This window comes from Notechis scutatus, chromosome 1 (genome assembly GCF_049901735.1).
Source record: "Notechis scutatus isolate UNSWTSFEM ecotype Mainland chromosome 1, rNotScu1.2, whole genome shotgun sequence".
In the NCBI taxonomy this organism is placed as follows: domain Eukaryota; kingdom Metazoa; phylum Chordata; class Lepidosauria; order Squamata; family Elapidae; genus Notechis; species Notechis scutatus.
In genome coordinates this window covers 77,380,392-77,397,981 of record NC_142009.1, presented here as the reverse complement: position 1 = coordinate 77,397,981, position 17,590 = coordinate 77,380,392, and the positions used below count along the sequence as shown (strand labels likewise).

At 39.0% G+C, this 17,590-nt stretch overlaps 1 protein-coding gene across 5 annotated transcripts in view; it reads right to left on the bottom strand.

The window, feature by feature from the left end:
- FRMD1 (FERM domain containing 1) overlaps positions 1-17,590 on the bottom strand; it is a 49,398-nt gene that overhangs the window by 11,737 nt on the left and 20,071 nt on the right. For all 5 annotated transcript variants that reach the window (XM_087968353.1, XM_087968362.1, XM_087968382.1 and 2 more), the window contains exons 3-7: positions 15,065-15,155; positions 11,017-11,096; positions 9,350-9,426; positions 4,440-4,626; positions 937-1,092 (exon numbers count right to left, since the gene is read on the bottom strand). In XM_087968353.1, the coding sequence (XP_087824479.1) occupies positions 937-1,092; positions 4,440-4,626; positions 9,350-9,426; positions 11,017-11,096; positions 15,065-15,155 (591 nt within the window). The remainder of the gene's footprint in view (positions 1-936; positions 1,093-4,439; positions 4,627-9,349; positions 9,427-11,016; positions 11,097-15,064; positions 15,156-17,590) is intronic.

The window sequence follows — 17,590 nt, the reverse complement described above, 5'->3', positions numbered from 1 at the left end:
AGCCAAGACCATCACAAGATCTCTGAGAAAAGCCCTCAGCAGGAGGCACGGAAGCCTTTTGTTCTCCACCTTGGTTTCATCGCCAGGCAGCATCCACCCATGATAAACAGGAGCTATGAATTAGGGAATTAACCGTTTAAGGATTAAGTTTTGACTGGCGCAACTCCGAGCAGTAATTCCAGATTTCTCTTATCCAATTATGCTGATTATGAAAGAGCTTCTTGTGAAGCTATCAGCAGTTTAACAGTGTTGTTTTGAAACCTTAGGTTGAAACCTATGCCTACTTCATAAACAATTATCCATCCTCCTTCTTTTTCTTCTTCTTCATCAACACCAACATCACAGAAGGCAATAGTGAAAGATAAATATATTTTGTCTAACCATCAACATATAGGGGAAGGGGAAGGAGCACATACACACTCATAATCACTCCCTCACTCCCTCCAGTATTTCAAGTTAAGCAGGAATCCAAGTATTAAAGCAACCAATTTTCAACCTGTTGAATACATGAGGCATGTTAGATCTTGCCAGTTTTTAGCACTTTTAGTTTACGTCAGGCAAAAGCCACGAATATCTTAAAAGAAAAGGAAATATGAAAATAGATGAAGCTAGAAGGTTGACAAAAAAAAGCAAGCTTTCTTTTACTGACTATTCTAGAGAGGTGCAAACCCCTGCTATTGAATCACAGTCTGACAGCTACAGCTCTTTCAAAATACATCTAGGATAGGAGCTCAAACAAGGCCTACTGGCAGGCAGAATATTATAAGCAGGGATGTCCAACCTTGGCAATTTTTAAAACTTATAGACTTCAACTCCCAGAATTCCTCAGCCAGCATGGCTGGTTGGAGAATTCTGGAAATTGAAGTCCACAAATCTTAAAGTTGCCACGGTTGGGCACCCCTGTTCTAAAGCTTGAAAAAAGGCCTCTTATTGCACCTTATGCAATCTGTAGAAGTGGACAGGGACATCTTCCAGCAGACACGACTCCTTCACATACTTCAGAATTGCTTCTCTGGTTGTCAGCCCTTTCTGTTCTCGGTGCATCTCCGGTGCATGCTTCAGGATGTAGTCACTCCCCCGTTTGGCAATGATCTATCAGAAGGGGGGTGGAACCACAATCAGTAAATAAATTGACAGGAGAAGGCAGCTAAAATTCAACACATGATAATATTAAGGTAAAAGTTCTTAACGGCCAAACTTTGAACTCTGTTCAGTGCAAGGTGTTTGTGAGAATGCACTTTTTCATTTGCCCGTCTTTGCCAGAGCTTTTTCAGCTGCTCTTCCCGACTATGGAACACAATCTAAAAGGCCTGCCCAATGTCTTCGTTACAAACTCTTTAATGTTGTAAATATATATTTCCCAAAATATGTTAATCTACAGTTTTCTTGGTGCATTAAGGCTTTTATTATATACTTAACTGATTTCTTATTTTTAATGGGAAAATAATTAAAATATAGAGCACGTTGGCCTCCAAACAAGGTGAAGTGCTATATTCAAATGTATAAAAATACATTAAAATAAATACAAATAAGTACGCCTCTTTCTTCCCTAAAGGAGTTAGCTATTATTACTTGCCACATATGTGTAATGAGAACTTTCTAACTTTGTCTCTCTTTTTAAAGTACATAGCAAAACTGCTCAATAAATAATAATAATAAAAACATTTATGGCAGGTATATTTGTGATTTTCAAAATAATGTAAATTTAAGTAATGTAAATGTTCATCTGAACTGGAGAGAAGTACAGCAGACATTAGATTTTTTTTATCCAACTGCAGCACATTTTACATTGAATATGTAAAAGCTCTGTCTTCAGAGCACATTTTTGCTAATAGACTATTCTGTACAGACTTCACCACACAGGGACCTTCCAGGTGTGTGTATTGCAGTCATCCAAATACTTAACAATGGCCATACTAATTGAATTTTGGCGATTGAAATCTGTGTACCTGGAGGGTGCCCAAGTTGGGGAAGTCTAACTTTGGGGAAGTTTTTGTTATCTCATCAAAATGGTTATAACTGATAATTGACCTAATGTCAGCAAACATGACTGTAGGGATGTTGAAAGAGCTCAGAATGCCCCAGGTATCTTAAGTCATCTTGGTGGGACTATTGCCCTAGATTTGAATCAACAGCTTCTTAGCTTTTCAAAGCTTTTCAAAGTGTGTGAACCCAGAAGAACGCCTCCTGCATGCTGGCCTCTATGACAGTTGGGTACTCTGTAAGAGAGTAATCTACGAAGGTTTAAGAAGTAGTAGGGTTATGCAGATCTTCAAAAGAGTTCTTCAACTCCTCAGAAGTCTGAGCAAACACACCTTCAAAGCAATTCAGGGAAGCAAAACAATGGCCTCTCTTAATCGGCAAATCAGGGCCTCCCTGTCATTTTGCTTGCAGAAAAATAGATCAACCAAACAAAGTGGAAATAATCTCCACATATCCCCCTCCCATTAAAGGGGCACCCAAACGCAGGGATATTTTTTAATAGAGGAAGAAATGTTATCTAGGCTACACCTTGAACTCCTGGAGTAAAGGTGGGACAGAAATCTTATAAGTTGAAAGGCTGGTTGAAAGAAACTGATGGCAATGAGGAGAGGACAAGACTCACTGACCTCACCTGGCAGTTTTACACGTCACCTGGACACTTCTCAATCTATGGAGGTTGTACCTATCTTTCAACTGGAGATCTTTCTTCCAGCTTGATCAGCTTTTTTCTCTGTGGGTGACCCAGACTCTATGCAATTCTTAGCAGCTGCCCTATATATGATGCTGTTTGTTAGGGAGCTAGTCTGGATTTAGGGGGCTTTTACAACTGAGACCGACTATGCTCGCATTCTTCTGCCTAATCACCGTCTGACCTTTAAAAAGCCCTTAAGATCTACCTTGGACAAGAATTCCTCCTGAATATCCTCTTAATTAGAGGGAGGATCCCTTAGGCGGCTATGGTATGCCTGTTCTTTGTGTGCCTCATCAAATTTCACACAGTGTTAATTATCTGGCTGCCTGGGGGCTTGATCTTTCTTAGCTCATCAGCTCAGCGCCAAGAGTTTAGGAACCAGATTTCCAAACAAAATTGCTTGTTTGTTTGCTGCTTTTGGCCTCTTCCCCAACATCTATGACCATGATCATAATTCTTTGCTGCATGCTGCAACAATCCTGAACTTCGGAATCAACGGAGAAGTATTATATGCATAATCTCACTGCTATACCCGGATGACAGGGAGAAATATGTCCCACTGGATTCCAGGTTCCTTTCTGGTAGTAAATTACCTGTCTCATAGCATGCAAATAATAGCAATAGCATTTAGACCTATATACCACTTCATGGTGTTTTACAGCCCTCTCTAAGCGGTTTACAAAGTCAGCATATTGCCCCCAACAATCTGGGTCCTCATTTTACTTACCTCGGAAGGATAAGAACAATGAGGTTTGGACTCTAGGTATTTGCTAACACCAGAACTGGCTCTAAGAACAGATGCTACTCCTTTCCTTCATCACTTAGGTTAATTTTATTCTCAATAGAGAATAGCAATAGGAGAGAAAACTGTGGTTGACTGAGACTGAAGCACTTTATTAGGAAGATGTGTGCATGCATATTAAAACCATCCTTTCTTGATATATAAAATTCCCTTCGGACCCCTCAGGGATGTATTTCTGGTGGTTCAGCCTAGTTTCCAGTGTGTTCAGGAGAACAGGTTATGGCCAGTGAAGTATTTGCTTTCAGGAGAAATCCCTGTGTCCCCTGCAGTCTTAGTGACCTTATTGGATGAGGAATTTTCATGAAAGGCAGAAGATTTAAGAAGGTTGGTGATTAGGAAAAAGTTATTTCTGTACAATCTTCTTTCTCAGTGCCATGCCCCATTTTTCATTTTAAACATCTACAGAAGCAGAAGCAGAACAGCCTGATCCAGTCACAGTTTTCTTCCATATAACATCAACCTTGTGTACTCTCTAGCTTCTTCTTTCCAATAAATATTCAAGATAGACAGTGATTTATATCTGTCTGTCTGTCTTTATTTATTTATATGTATTTATATGTATAGGTGTAGGTATATATGTACTGTGTGTATATAGCATGTGTATATGTGTATTATGTATGTGTACGCTTTTGAGAGCAGGCAATAATTTAATTTTTAATGTATGCCAGTGTGCCCACAGTAAAAAATAACGATAAAAGTTATCTATCTATCTGCTGAAGATCTGTAAGCAGAGATTCCAGAGAGAACTCCAGAGCTGCCATGAGAAAAAAATACATTTGAGTGGCTCATCCCACAAGGATGTGACCAGCATCAATTGCAGGATGAATTCAGATGACTTGTATTCTATCCAGGCAAAGGTGAAACAGGAATGCAAAGAAAGTGCAAAAGAAGAAAGATTCTTAAGCTCCTTTGAACTCACAATGCCTCAAAACCTAATGGTTTAGCTTTCGTTTCCAAACTCACCCACTGAGGGAAATATGTCTGTGGTTCAAAATAGTTTTCTCCATGGACATTATCTTTGTAGTCACCAAGGTCAACCTGCAGGCCATAAGCAGCCAGTAGGAAGTAGATTTCTTCTTTGTTGGTGCATCGCGACTTCAACACTTGTTCCCTCAGATGGCAGTAGTAATAATGCCGGGCCACTCTGTCACTGCAGAGGAGGGTAAGAATGAGAAAGAAGAAGAGGACAGACCATTAGTTAAAAGCAAAATAATAGAAGAAGGGAAAGGAGGACATGTAACAAAATTTCCCATCATTAGAGGATTTTTGTATTGATGAACAATCAATTCCAATCATTTATTGTTAGTTATGTTGTTTAGGGCAGGGGTCCCCAACCACCGGTCTGCGGACCGGTACCAGTCCGTGGAACAAGTCCTACCGGGCCATGGCTTGCTGGGCACGCCATCTTGTTTTGATGAAAAGAGCTTTTCCGGGTAGAAAGCTCACCGGAAGCACTTTTTCATCAAAACAAGATGGCGGTGCCCAGCTGATGTCGGTACCGGGCCGCGCCATAAAAAGGTTGGGGATACCAGGTCGCGGCGTAAAAAAGGTTAGGGATCACTGGTTTAGGGAATAGTCTAAAATCTTCCTAAAACCATCTGAGAGGCAGAGAATTACTTCTTGGATATTATTTAAGGCAACTTCTTTACTCAAGTTTCTGCTGAGGTACTGAATGACCATTTTTATTATTCTCAGCAACTTAATCAATAGAAGCAATGGCCATACTAACCATGAGTGAAGGGAATTTTAGCTATGAATTCAGGGAAGTCAGACCACTTTAGAAGTTTAGCTAAGGAACAAACCCTAAACTATTTTGAATAATTAGGCACAGAGGGAGAGTAATCTGAGAGAGAAGAAATCTATAGAGAGATGTATTCCATATTTTGTTGCCCTGATTTTAAGTGAAGGCTTTGAGGTTATATAGAGCAACTGTGCTACAAAGTTAATCTATCGTTCATCCTAGGAATATGTACTCAGCAAATCTCAATAAAGAATCTGGGTGCCATGTTCTATATTCACTGCCTTTCTGAGGATCAGGTTCCTCCTGGAATGAACAGCAAAATATCTTCTGATTTCAGAAGAGGGTTATGTCTGCTTCAGCCATTCCCCACCTAAAGCAGGCAGAAATGGCCCCGCCTAGAGCCCCCTGAGGCATGTCTACAGAGGCCATGAACATTCTTGTTGTGATTGGAGGTCCAGATCGGTGGTGGGATTCATTTTTTTTTTACTACCGGTTCTGTGGGTGTGGCTTGCTGGGCATGACAGGGGAAGGATACTGTAAAATCTCCAGTCAGAGGTGGTATTTGCCGGTTCTCCGAACCACTCAAAATTTCCGCTACCGGTTCTTCAGAACTTGTCAGAACCTGCTGAATACCACTTCTGGTCTAGATCATACATGGAGATAAATGAAGCAGCCTATGTAAATTCAAAAATCAACCCCTTTTGTAAAAAAAAGGGCAGCCCTTCTGGTTTTCCGGTAACAGGAGTGAAATTAATTCATCCCAAAGTAACCACAACCAAATGATTGTAGTGGTTGAGGCATCAGACTAGAAACTGGGAGGCCAGGAGTCCTTATTCCATCTTTAGCATGAATCATAGGCTTCTCAATTTCTCTCAGCTCTAGGGAGGAGGCAGTGGCAAACCACTTCCAAAAATGTTCAAGAAAACTCCAGAGACTTCTCCAGGCAGTTGCCATGAGCCATCAATGACTCAAAGGAAGAGAGAGGGGGGAGGAAGGGGGAGAGGGAGGGAGAGAGGACTCTAGGGAATTGACATTAAACTGAACGTATTTCCTTGTTACTGAGAAATATGATAAAGTTATTTTACCTCTGTCATCTCCACATTGTAACAATGGGCAGTAAAGAGGACAAGCCAGTCAATTGTGTACAAAAATGACCTCTGAGTGGCATTCTAAGGGGAGGGTTTCTTATAACAAGAAAAACAAAGAGACCATTTCAACATGAAGCTACCTTTCTAGGATTGTGGCTAAGGATATATACTTTAAGGAGTGCTCATAATTATAGAGTTTTGCTTTGACCAAAGGGCTTTGGAAAGCACTAAGGGATACTGTGAGAAACATTCTTATAAAAGCAGGGTAGAGATGCCCTTCCTTCAGCCCAAAGGAAAAGAAGGAACAAAGTCTTGTTGAGCTCTAAATTTTAAATGATTATGTGAATGCAAAGGATAAGCTTTAATTTAGGCCTTTCGAAAGTTTTGGCTAACCCAAGGACACAAATTCAGCTTGCAGTGTGGGACTATCACACAAATGTATTCTGTTACTTGCCCATTTGGAATGGAACCACTTTTTGAAACAATATCTGTTGTTTGTAAGCTGCATTCTATAAGAATCAAATCTGCCCCAAGTTCTATTTTCTTTTTCCTCTACTCCTACTTTTTTTTATTCACTAATAAAACTAAGCCTCCCCCAGCCCCCCCCCCCCCAAAAAATATCTGTAATTAGATATGAGTAGAAGATAAATTGTTTGTAATGTTGTCAAATTTTATTACATTTTAGTATGAAAATGAGGTAGCTGATAAAGAACATCTGGAAATATTCTATGCTTTACACATCTGCTGTGCTTCCTCAGTAGCATGTCTGCAATGTATTGTCCATTCCTAGATCAGGGGTACTTCAGATGGTCCCTCATGTCCTGATCATGTCATGGCTTGACTACTGAAATGTTCTCAATGTGTGGCTACCCTTGAAGACCACCCAGAAGCTTCAATTGGTACAAAATGTGGAAGTGAGCAGTAATGGCAAGTAATGTGGGTATTTAGACCTTCCAGACACAAGGTTCTTCCATCTTTAGCTCTGGATGGGTTTGTACTACTCCAGACACACCTGGCGTGCAATCCGAGAGTCCTCCTAGACTCACAACTCCTGGTCAAAGAACAGCTGGCAGCCGTGGTTAGGAAGGCCTTTGCACACCTTGGAGTGGTACGCTAGTTGTGCCCATTTTTGGACCAGGAGGTTTTACTCATTATAACTCAATGCCCTTTTAACATCTCATTTAGACTACTGCAACATGCTCTATGTGGGCTACCCGTGAAGAACATTTGGAAACTTTAACTGGTGCAAAACATGGTTGTACAGGCAATAAACGATTCCAAATATACAGCACGCATTGCACCACTTCTGCATGCATTGGTTGGCAGTGAAGTTTCCAGACGCAATTCAAGATGCTGGTCGTCACCTTTAAAGCTCTACAACATGACTCCAGACCAGGCTACTTGAGGGATCACCTTTTTCTAAGAATCTCTAGCTATCCCAGTTGATCCTAGCAGAATGAGCATGCTGCAGATCTCATCAGCCAAAGGGTATTGGCTGGCAGGTGTTTTTTTTCCCCACAGTGGCTCCTTTCTATGGAATATCCTCCCTCTGGAGATTAGAATGGTCCCAACCCTGTTAGCCTTTTGTAAGGACTTAAAAATCTGCGTATGTTCCCAAGCCTGTGTCAACCCCCTACCACCTTTACCTTTATTGCTAACTGGGCAAGTTTTTCACCTACTACGTATATTTATTTTGGATATTTTTATTGTGTTTTAATTGTAACATTTTTGAACCGTAAGCCACTCAGACTACTTGACTTGAGGTAGGCAGCTATGTAGAAATTAACTGAATGAGGAATGCCTTCCCCGCACAGTGATACCTCTTGCTTCATCAGCTGATGTGGTTACTGATTTGCCTCTGAAAGTGATTACAGGGCTCTGGCTGTTATCTACAAAGACCTTCATGACATACTACCTGGTTACTTAAGAGACCATGCATCTCCCATAATATCTGCCTAGCTGGGTAGATAGGTCCAAAATTCCTTTGATTAAACAATGTCATCTTTCAGGATCCCATAACTATACTTTTAACAGCATCTGCCCTCTGGAACAATGTTCTCTCCAAGATCCGGATGGATCCCGCTTTGCTGTTATTTAGAAGACTCATGAAGCCCTTCTGCCTTTGGCAAGGGAGAGTGAGACCCCTCACACATACACATACTTTGCTTCCTATATTTTCTTTATTTTTATGTTTTAGTGACTTTATTTAATTTATTGGATGGTTATAAGCTTTCCCATAGTCATACAGAGTTGTGCAACATACAAGTTTTATAAATTATTATCATTTTTATATACACAAGAGAGTGTTGTACAGGTGAGCTGGACTGCCCACAGGTATATGTGTTGTACCTGCCTATATCACCTTAAGTATGATTCATTTTTTTCTGAAATCAGGCAGCAGTAACCATGTGAATCAGGAAAAGACCACGCTTCTTTGGATTTGATTTCAAATGATGCCCACGTGTGTGAGGTGTATTCTCACACATGGTAAATATCACCTTTTCCTTTTCAAATCCAGATCACTGCACAACCCTGGTGGAGAATGCAGCTCTATTCAAGGTGTGTGCACAGGTGTTTCCATGCACCTGCCATTCATACTTTCATGTTTGCTACACAAAAAAAGCTCTGCAGGTTTGACAACAGGCCATTATAGGCAATACAGTTAATGAAAGAATTAATCTAACTTCTATTGTGGAAAAGAAGCACCTTCAGAACTCTCTTGACAGTTTGAAAAGAGGCAACATTTTCCTCTTCAGGTTACTAAACCAGCCAAAGTCATATATAGAACTACCTTAATCAAAAATAGAAAACCAGATTGCCATTTACAGAAGATGTCACATGTGATGGAACAATGATTTAGTGCCAAACTATTATTTTGTGTTTGACAGCGGGGCTAAGCTACTTGAATCCAACACATTCACAATCCATCCCCTCCTAAGCAAACTGGCTACAGAAAGCTAAATACGGCATTATATTAAACAGAAGAACAAAAGGGTGAACATTGATGTAGAGGGTTTTTTTTTTAAAGTAATAATCAATAGTACCTTATAACTCGTCCATTTTCTACATAATACTGTACTCTGAAGAATGCAACCAAAGGAGGGATGAACTTTTCTGTTCCCTTTGAAATAAAAACAGCAAAAGAGAAGTCAAACAACTTCATCCATCCATCCATCTATCTGTCTATCCATCTGTCTATCTATCATTTATCTATCTCATTTATAGGTGTTCCTGGTCACTCAAAACTATCTGTCTAATTCTTTCACAGTTTTATTCTCAGTCCATTTTGAAGCTATGCAACCATCAATGGAATGGGTTCAACTCTTGTGTCTACTGACACAATTGATCCCAAACAGAGGATCCCAAACAGCAATCTGCAGGTTATATTTATAAAAAGCATTAAACTATCTCTGAGCCTTGCTCTGCACTAGTTTGATTTTTTATAACAACAGAGATTAAAATTGTTTTAACTAGAGCCAGATTGTACTGGATATCTGCCCTTCGATTTTTAAGTGAAATACAAGGAAAACCAAAAGAAATAATTTTCTATCAACAGGCACCTATCTGCCTGGGCTTTCCAGTAAGTGATAAATACCTGTGTGTTGATGCTTACTTGTATTTTATTTACACCTTTATTTTAAAATATTAAACTCTTATACTTTAGTCTCTGTCTTTTTTAATCCTGATTTCTGGTAGACCCTACATAATCAAACCCACATATTTAACCAGGTATGTTCCAGCCAACATGAAAATATGGCTGCCAAAGTAGGTAGATAAACTGATAAGGATACATTATACTTAAGTCCCTAATGTTTATGGCAGTGGTACCACAAACAGTGAAACCTAAATTTAAATAACATAAATAAATAACGACTGAAAAACCTTGCTGTACTTACAGCAAAACATTGCAAATATAGAACACTAAATATTGGGACAAAAACAAGCCATGATATTTTGCATCAGTTTCTCACTGAATGACATATTTCCTCAACAATCACCAACGTACATTTATATTTACCAAAGGGCTTATTTCTGAGTAGAGAGGCAGTGTGGCATAGCGATTACAGTGTGGATTGGCACTGGGAAGGATCCAGATACAAGTCTACTTGTAGCTAGATCCAGATACAAGTTACCCTACCTCAAGGGATTATTCTTGTAGAAAAAAGAAAGAATACCACATACACATATGCATGCACAGAGACCCATTTTGGTCTAGTGCTTAAGGCACCAGGGTTGGAAAGCAAGAGACCATGAGTTCAAGTCTTGCCTTAGCCATGAAAGCTACCTGGGTGACTTTGGGCCAGTCATCCTCTCTCAGCCCAACAGTTTCTCTCTCAGCCCAACAGCCCTAAAGTTGTTGTTGTGGGGAAAATAGGAGGAGGAAAGTGTGTTGGATATGTTTCCTGCCTTGAGTTATTTGCAAAAACAACAACAACAAAGGCAGACTATAAATACACACACACTGTTGCCTAGGAGTTTGAATAAAAGTCAAAATGTAAATCTAACAAATACCTAAAGGATAGGATTGCATTGTTAGAATTTCAGAATGCTCCAAGAAAAGAAAAGAAATCACTGCAGCAGACAAATGTATGTGGAGTACAAAACTGACATTGGACCCAAGTTATAATTAGCTTTAGTTCAATCAGATGCAGTTTCAGCAATACAATACAGGAAAGAATTCAATGCTACAAATACACACTGAAGGACTTACTCTGCTTCCTTCTTTCTTCCACTCCTTTACAAAATATTTACAAAGCTTCTGCTCCAGATCAATAAATACATATTCATTATCTGAAAAGGAGAGAGAATAAATGGTAGGAGGGAACACGTGAAATTATTTAAATGCTCATAATTTTATATAAAGAGAAAATTAAATATACAATTAAACATTTTGGAATGTGTTCTGTTTCCCTGCCAATGGAATAATTAAAATGTCCAAGCAGCCTTTGATGGATCTCTGTGATTTTGGGTACTATTCATGGCAGAAAAAAATTGGAACAAACCTGTGATACATTTTATGAAATTGTAAATTTACCATATACATATAAATGTTAAAATTCATTTTACATAGCCATCCACCCTCCTGCCAGAATAAATATCACTGTAAGGTGAAACTCTGTATTGTATGAAGACAGTATATTCCAACTTGTAATTTTCCAGCTATATACAAAGACACAGGAAGCCATAGCAGATACGGGTCCAATATAACACAAATAATTTCATCAGGTGGCTGATGATTTATCAGGACCACAATCACCTGGAGCAGGGGTCTCCAACCTTGGCAACTGGCTGAGGAATTCTGGGAATTGAAATCCACAAGTCTTAAAGTTGCCAAGGTTGGAGACCCCTGATCTGGAGGGTTTCTGTGGGTTAGGATGTGGCTGTAATAATCTTACTATAATCTCTCCATTTCCCTGCTAAGAAAAGTTGATATTTCCTAGGAACAAATCTCCCATTGGTATTAATGAGGAAGTTTTCCTACAATTATTAGTTCATGGGAAAAACATTTCAGAACTGAAAAAAGGAAGAACAACTCCCCTTAAACTCTTTTGGCAATGATCTCATTAATTATCAGCTTGCTTCCCAGCTAAAGTTGCTTAGGTCTAGGGGGAAACTCCCTGTTATGCTTTATGTGGGTAATATGTTAGGGTAAACCAACCTTCCTTCCTGCCTGCCTGCCTTTCCTCCAGTGGTGGGATTCAATATTTTTGACCAGTTCTGTGGGAGTGGCTTGGGGGGCATGGCAGGGGAAGGATGCTGTAAAATCTCCCACCCCACTCCAGGGGAAGATTACTGCAAAATCCCCATTCCCTCCCCACCTCACTAACCTGCTTTCCAGCTCCGTTCTCCTATGTAGGGAAACAAAGAAGACCCAGCCGATCAGCTGGGACTCGGGAGGCAGAGAGAATAGATGGGGGCGGGGCCAGTCAGAGGTGGTATTTGCCAGTTCTCCGAACTACTCAAAATTTCCGCTACCGGTTCTCCAGAACTGGTCAAAACCTACTGAATACCACCTCTAATTCCCTCCCTGCTCCCTCCCTCCCTCCCTCCCAGCCTGAGCTTTACCTGAGAGATTAGCTCCCGTTTTGTTAAGAATTGGCCTTTGAGACTATTTTATACCTAAAGAGGAATTTAGGTATTTAATTGCTTGGGTTGGGGAAGGATTGGGAAGACCAAACATAGGAGCCAAGCAGGATTTCTTTGCACCAAAAGTCAAACTTCAGTGACTCACTAAGCCATTTTGAAATGTCTGTAAACACCAAGTGACCTGCCTGCCCTCCTCTGCCAAGTACTCCCCCCTCCTTTTACTTCTCCATCCCCAAACTGTCCCCAGTCTCACCCTGCAATTGCAGCCTTCGTGCAGGAATGCAACCTTACATTCCAACTCTAATGAGGTTAATGTTGTCAAAATTCCAACTTGCAGGGTAATCCTCCGGCTACAAAACCCCCACAGCTCAGCTGTCCCCCCCCCCACCTTTCACAAGAAAAGCAGCGTGCAAGAATGTGTATTTCCAAGATTAAAGGTAAAGTTATAGATCCTTGTCAAGTGCTTAGGTTTCCTTCTCTTTTGGAGGAGGAGGGGAGATACGTTCTCCCGCAAAAAAATGGCACCTGAATGCTCATTTAATTAAGGTGCCCTGTTTGGTAGGTGTGTGTGTGTGTGTGTGTGTGTGTGTGTGTAGGGGAGAGGGAGAAGGCTGGCCTGCAAATAACTGATACCAAGTGTAATAACTGATACCAAGTGCTGAAAGCATCCCACTTCAATAAAATGGTGGGGGAGGGTTTGATTTCTGTCCATGGCATGGCCACAACCACAAATGACAGCTCTTCATCCATTCTCTTTCCAACCAAGTCTGATGCCATTGGGAACATGGCCAGTTATAATCTCCCATCAGATTCTTCTGACCAAAAAGGGAGACCATGGCAGAAATCAGAGTAGGGTGAAAGTAAACCCTTTAGAAATAATAATAATAATAATAATAATAATAATAATAATAATAATAATAATAATAATAATAATGCACAAGAAAGCCTCCTCGGAGGTCATGTCTAAACCCCATTGATTCAGCGTGACTGGACAGTGCAGATTTGGAAGAAAAACTGATTTTTAAATATGCATGTGACTTCTTGGGAAATCACAAATGTAATTCTGAAGTGTGCATTTCTCATTTTAAATGACAGGTGAATAACAAGTTTCATCCAGAGAAACTCTCCGAATTAAACTCTCTTTGTTTCTCCGTGTCATATAATATATGCATAAAGTATATGCATAATTTTGTATTTGTTTAGTTTTTATTTATTTTATTCATTTTTTTAATTTATTTTGTCCTGTCTATATAGTATATATTAGAGGTGGAGACCCTTTGGGAGCTGTTTGCAATGAAATTTCATTTTAATGTATGCCAATTAGTGTACATTCAAAGTGACAATAAAGTTATTCTAAGTCTAAGTCTCATTTTAGTCTAGGATTGTACCTGGTGGGCAAGGTTCAAACTGTCACATATATAGGTACTTTTGCATTATATTCACGTGTGCAAAATCTCTATTTTTGAACACAGAGAACTCAAATTTATATTGAGATGCAAACCAGGGAGGAAATAATGTATTTTTGAGGGCCAAATCCTGATCCTCCTGTTTAACTATTAATTTCTACAGTGAATAAAATATGGCAAAGGATTATTATGTTCTTACTGATGCTAAATGAATTGGGATAAAGAAGAAGTTAAACAACTGATAATCATTATCTTGGGTCAAAAGAGATAAATTGAATAGGGATTATTAACACATAAAGGTTAGATAACCACTCTCTAGACATACCAGGCCCACTCATGGTGGGCTTTTATCCCAGGTATGGAAATATTTGAGCTTCCATACGTAACCCCTGCTACAGGGTCACTGACTTCAAAACACCAAAAACATCCCCTCCTCCCAGGGACATCAATTACATAGAAAAGAAAGCAGAGGCAATGCTCAAATAAAAATCCTGATCCCGGGTTTTCAGACTTCAGTCCCCGTATTCCTTTGCCATTGGCCATGTTGACTGAAGTTGATTGAAGCCATAACTTTGAAGCATATCAAACTGTCTACAGCTGACATGCAAAACCTGAGAGTGCTCATTATATTTTGAGGGAGACTTTTTTTTTAAAAAAAAATTCACAGTAATATTCTGACATTTAAGAGAGGAAATACTCATATAATGAATGAATATTTGTGGAGAGAAAACAAATTCCACATAACAGTCCACCCAGTGTCTACAAAACACTGGCTGAACCAGACATCCAAACACCGAGGGTCAGTTTTCTCTTATAGAGTCTCTTTTTGAATTATATCACATGCAAATATTCCCAGGGTATCAAGGTGATGAGGATTAGCTACAAAAATGCTGTTTAATATGTTGGAATGATTTGTAAGCCTTTCCCATGGCATAATTTAATAAAGTTCAAAGTCCTTCAGATTTTTGTAGAAACAACATTCTTTGTAAGTTATGAAAGAAACTGACTTTGTGATGACTTTGCAAATAGTCAGCCTTGTTACACAAACAATGCTTTAAATTCTACCTAGAGGTGAAAAGAAAAGTTGGCAGAAAGAATAGCTGAAGGTAGGAAAGGAGAAGGAGAAAGAAAGAAATAAGTGCAAATAAAGAGACTCCTCCCTTATCATATATGTATGTTCACAGGTCAGTGATGGAAGGATGTTGAGATGTCTTTCATGCCCATTTAGGTACAGGCTATGGATAGTTGTCAAATAATTTATCTTACTTTTTACAACGCTGATGCCAAAGAAGTGAGGGTCTTTAATTTTCAGTACATCACAAACTTGATCAAAGAGTTCCTGTCCTGTGGCTTTTACCTACAACACAAAAATAGTATTTAAGCAGTTTAGAGTAGGATATTTCAAGTCCACCACAACTATGAATTCCTTTGCATTAAGGAATTGCAGATATGAAAGGAACACAGTGCTACAGAGTAAAGTTGTGGATCATTGAAGCATTTATGGTAGGATTCCAGGGCAATGATTATTATTTAAATTATTTTTCACTGTAACCAAAGGCCTTAAATTAGCTTAATACAATATTAATTTATAAACACTTTAGCAATGAATCATGATATTACTATATAGTAAAACAATGATGTACAGTATTGTGTGATATCCTGCTATGTTGTTGTACACCTGAAGGATATGACAAACAGTGGGCATTTTATATATCAGAACACTGTGATCCACTGCTTTGGTTTACGCAGTGCACCAAGCCAAAATGTGATTTGGTTGGTTTAGATTAATTTGTTCTATGAGTCTAATCATCTATGAGTTGAGTATAACTAATCAATTAATATTATAATGATTCAACATCTCAGAATTTTTATGTTCTTCACTAAGAGTTAGTGCTCAAGAGAGTTGCTAATTTCCTATTTTTGAGAACCATTTTGTGCAATTAGGAAGAAGAGAGAATTAATCCTGTTATCTCCTTTCTTCTATTTGGAGAACATAGCTGGGTAGGGGAAATTAATTTAACCCAAAACAATCTTGGGGCTGCTGTGCCCACTAACCTCAGTGATGAATTATAGCATTTGCATAATCTCACCCATGTCACGTATGCACAGCCATTCTTTCTGTATTGTTTCCCAGGTTAAACATACAGAAATTATTTTATTGCAAACAGTGAAAAAGCCTTACAGAATACTGAAGAGCTGTCTACTCCAGAACATAGTAATTAAGCCCTACACATCTATGCCAGCCCAAAGTTGAAATCCTAAGCCTTTTCACACTGGCCTTTCAAATTAATAGACTTTGAACATTGTTTTCTATGGTACCTCTTTCATCTTTATACAATGGTTCAACATGGCCCAAGCATTGCTGATTCTTGCCTCAGTAGATCCATACTCTACAAATCCAGGGGTATTTAAAAGGGTTTTAATTACTTAATTGGCCAAGGTGGCAGAGGCTTTAGGTCTAGAAATTATCTGCAGGTGACCAGCTTAGCAATAGCACTTAGACTTATATACCACTTCACAGTGCTTTACAGCCCTCTCTAAGCAGTTTACAGAATCAGCATATTGCCCTCAACAATCTGGGTCCTCATTTACCTAGGTTACCCATTCTTGCTTTCCAATGAATTCTGTTTTATATTTAATGCATGACAAGTCATGGCCTTGATCTGAAACCAACAAAGCGAGGTTTGAAATTGAAGTTTGTCCTAATTGTATGTTACTGCTATGTCTGAATTAACACCCTTTCCCTTTTGACTAGACTTCAGCTCCATCTCAGATAACTTTTATATCTGCTTCACCACAAGAATACAGAATCACACAGATGGAAGTGAAGTATGAAGCTTTGCTTCTATAGATGGAAAACAAAAGAACCAAACAATGGAAAACTGTTAAACACACCATATTTTCAAAGCCATGCAAAAGAGAACCCAGCCATATCTTGATTCTCATCCTATACTCAATGATGCCCGGAGGAAAAAATGAGGAAGGAATGATAATTCCTAATTCTGAACAATTACAGAAATGGCTAAACATCAGTATTTACCTCCAAGGGAGATAATCCATTGTTACAAAAGGGAAAAACTGGTCTGCTTCCCTTATCATATTCTCAACAATTATAAAATGACACTCCCATTTTAAGGGGAAATTATACAGGGGAAAACCCTTTTAAGCAAATAATGAATAAAAATAAATAAATAAATAAATAAATAAAAATCAAAAGGAAATACTACATTCAGTACTATGCATCAGCATATCTACTGTTTTTCTTCACAATTTTTGCAGAGATTACTATATCGACAAACAAGATTCTCTACCAGAAATGCAATGTTATGTAAAGGCCCTTCCATTTCTTTTTAAAAATGGATATACCCCACCCAGATACTGCATACTGTTTCTCATAAAAACTATTTAAGTTGTTGTTAAATGGATGTGTATCAGTGGTGGGATTCAAATAATTTAACAACCGGTTCTCTGCCCTAATGATTTCTTCCAACAACCAGTTCACCAAACTGCTCAGAAAGTTAACAACCAGTTCTCCCGAACTGGTGCGAACTGGCTGAATCCCACCACTGGGTGTGCTGCTCTTCCACCTTGTTTCTACAGGGTGGTTTACCATTTTCATGGCTCTAGTCAAAATGACAGTGAAAAGCGTCCAGAAAAAGCACATTTGATAGAGGCAAATAAATGTGGAGAAAAGGATCTTGGACAACTTCTGAAAAATCATTTTGAAACTATCATATAATCTAACCTCAGGGAGAGATAGAAACTTGAATATCACTGCACTAAAACAAAGTG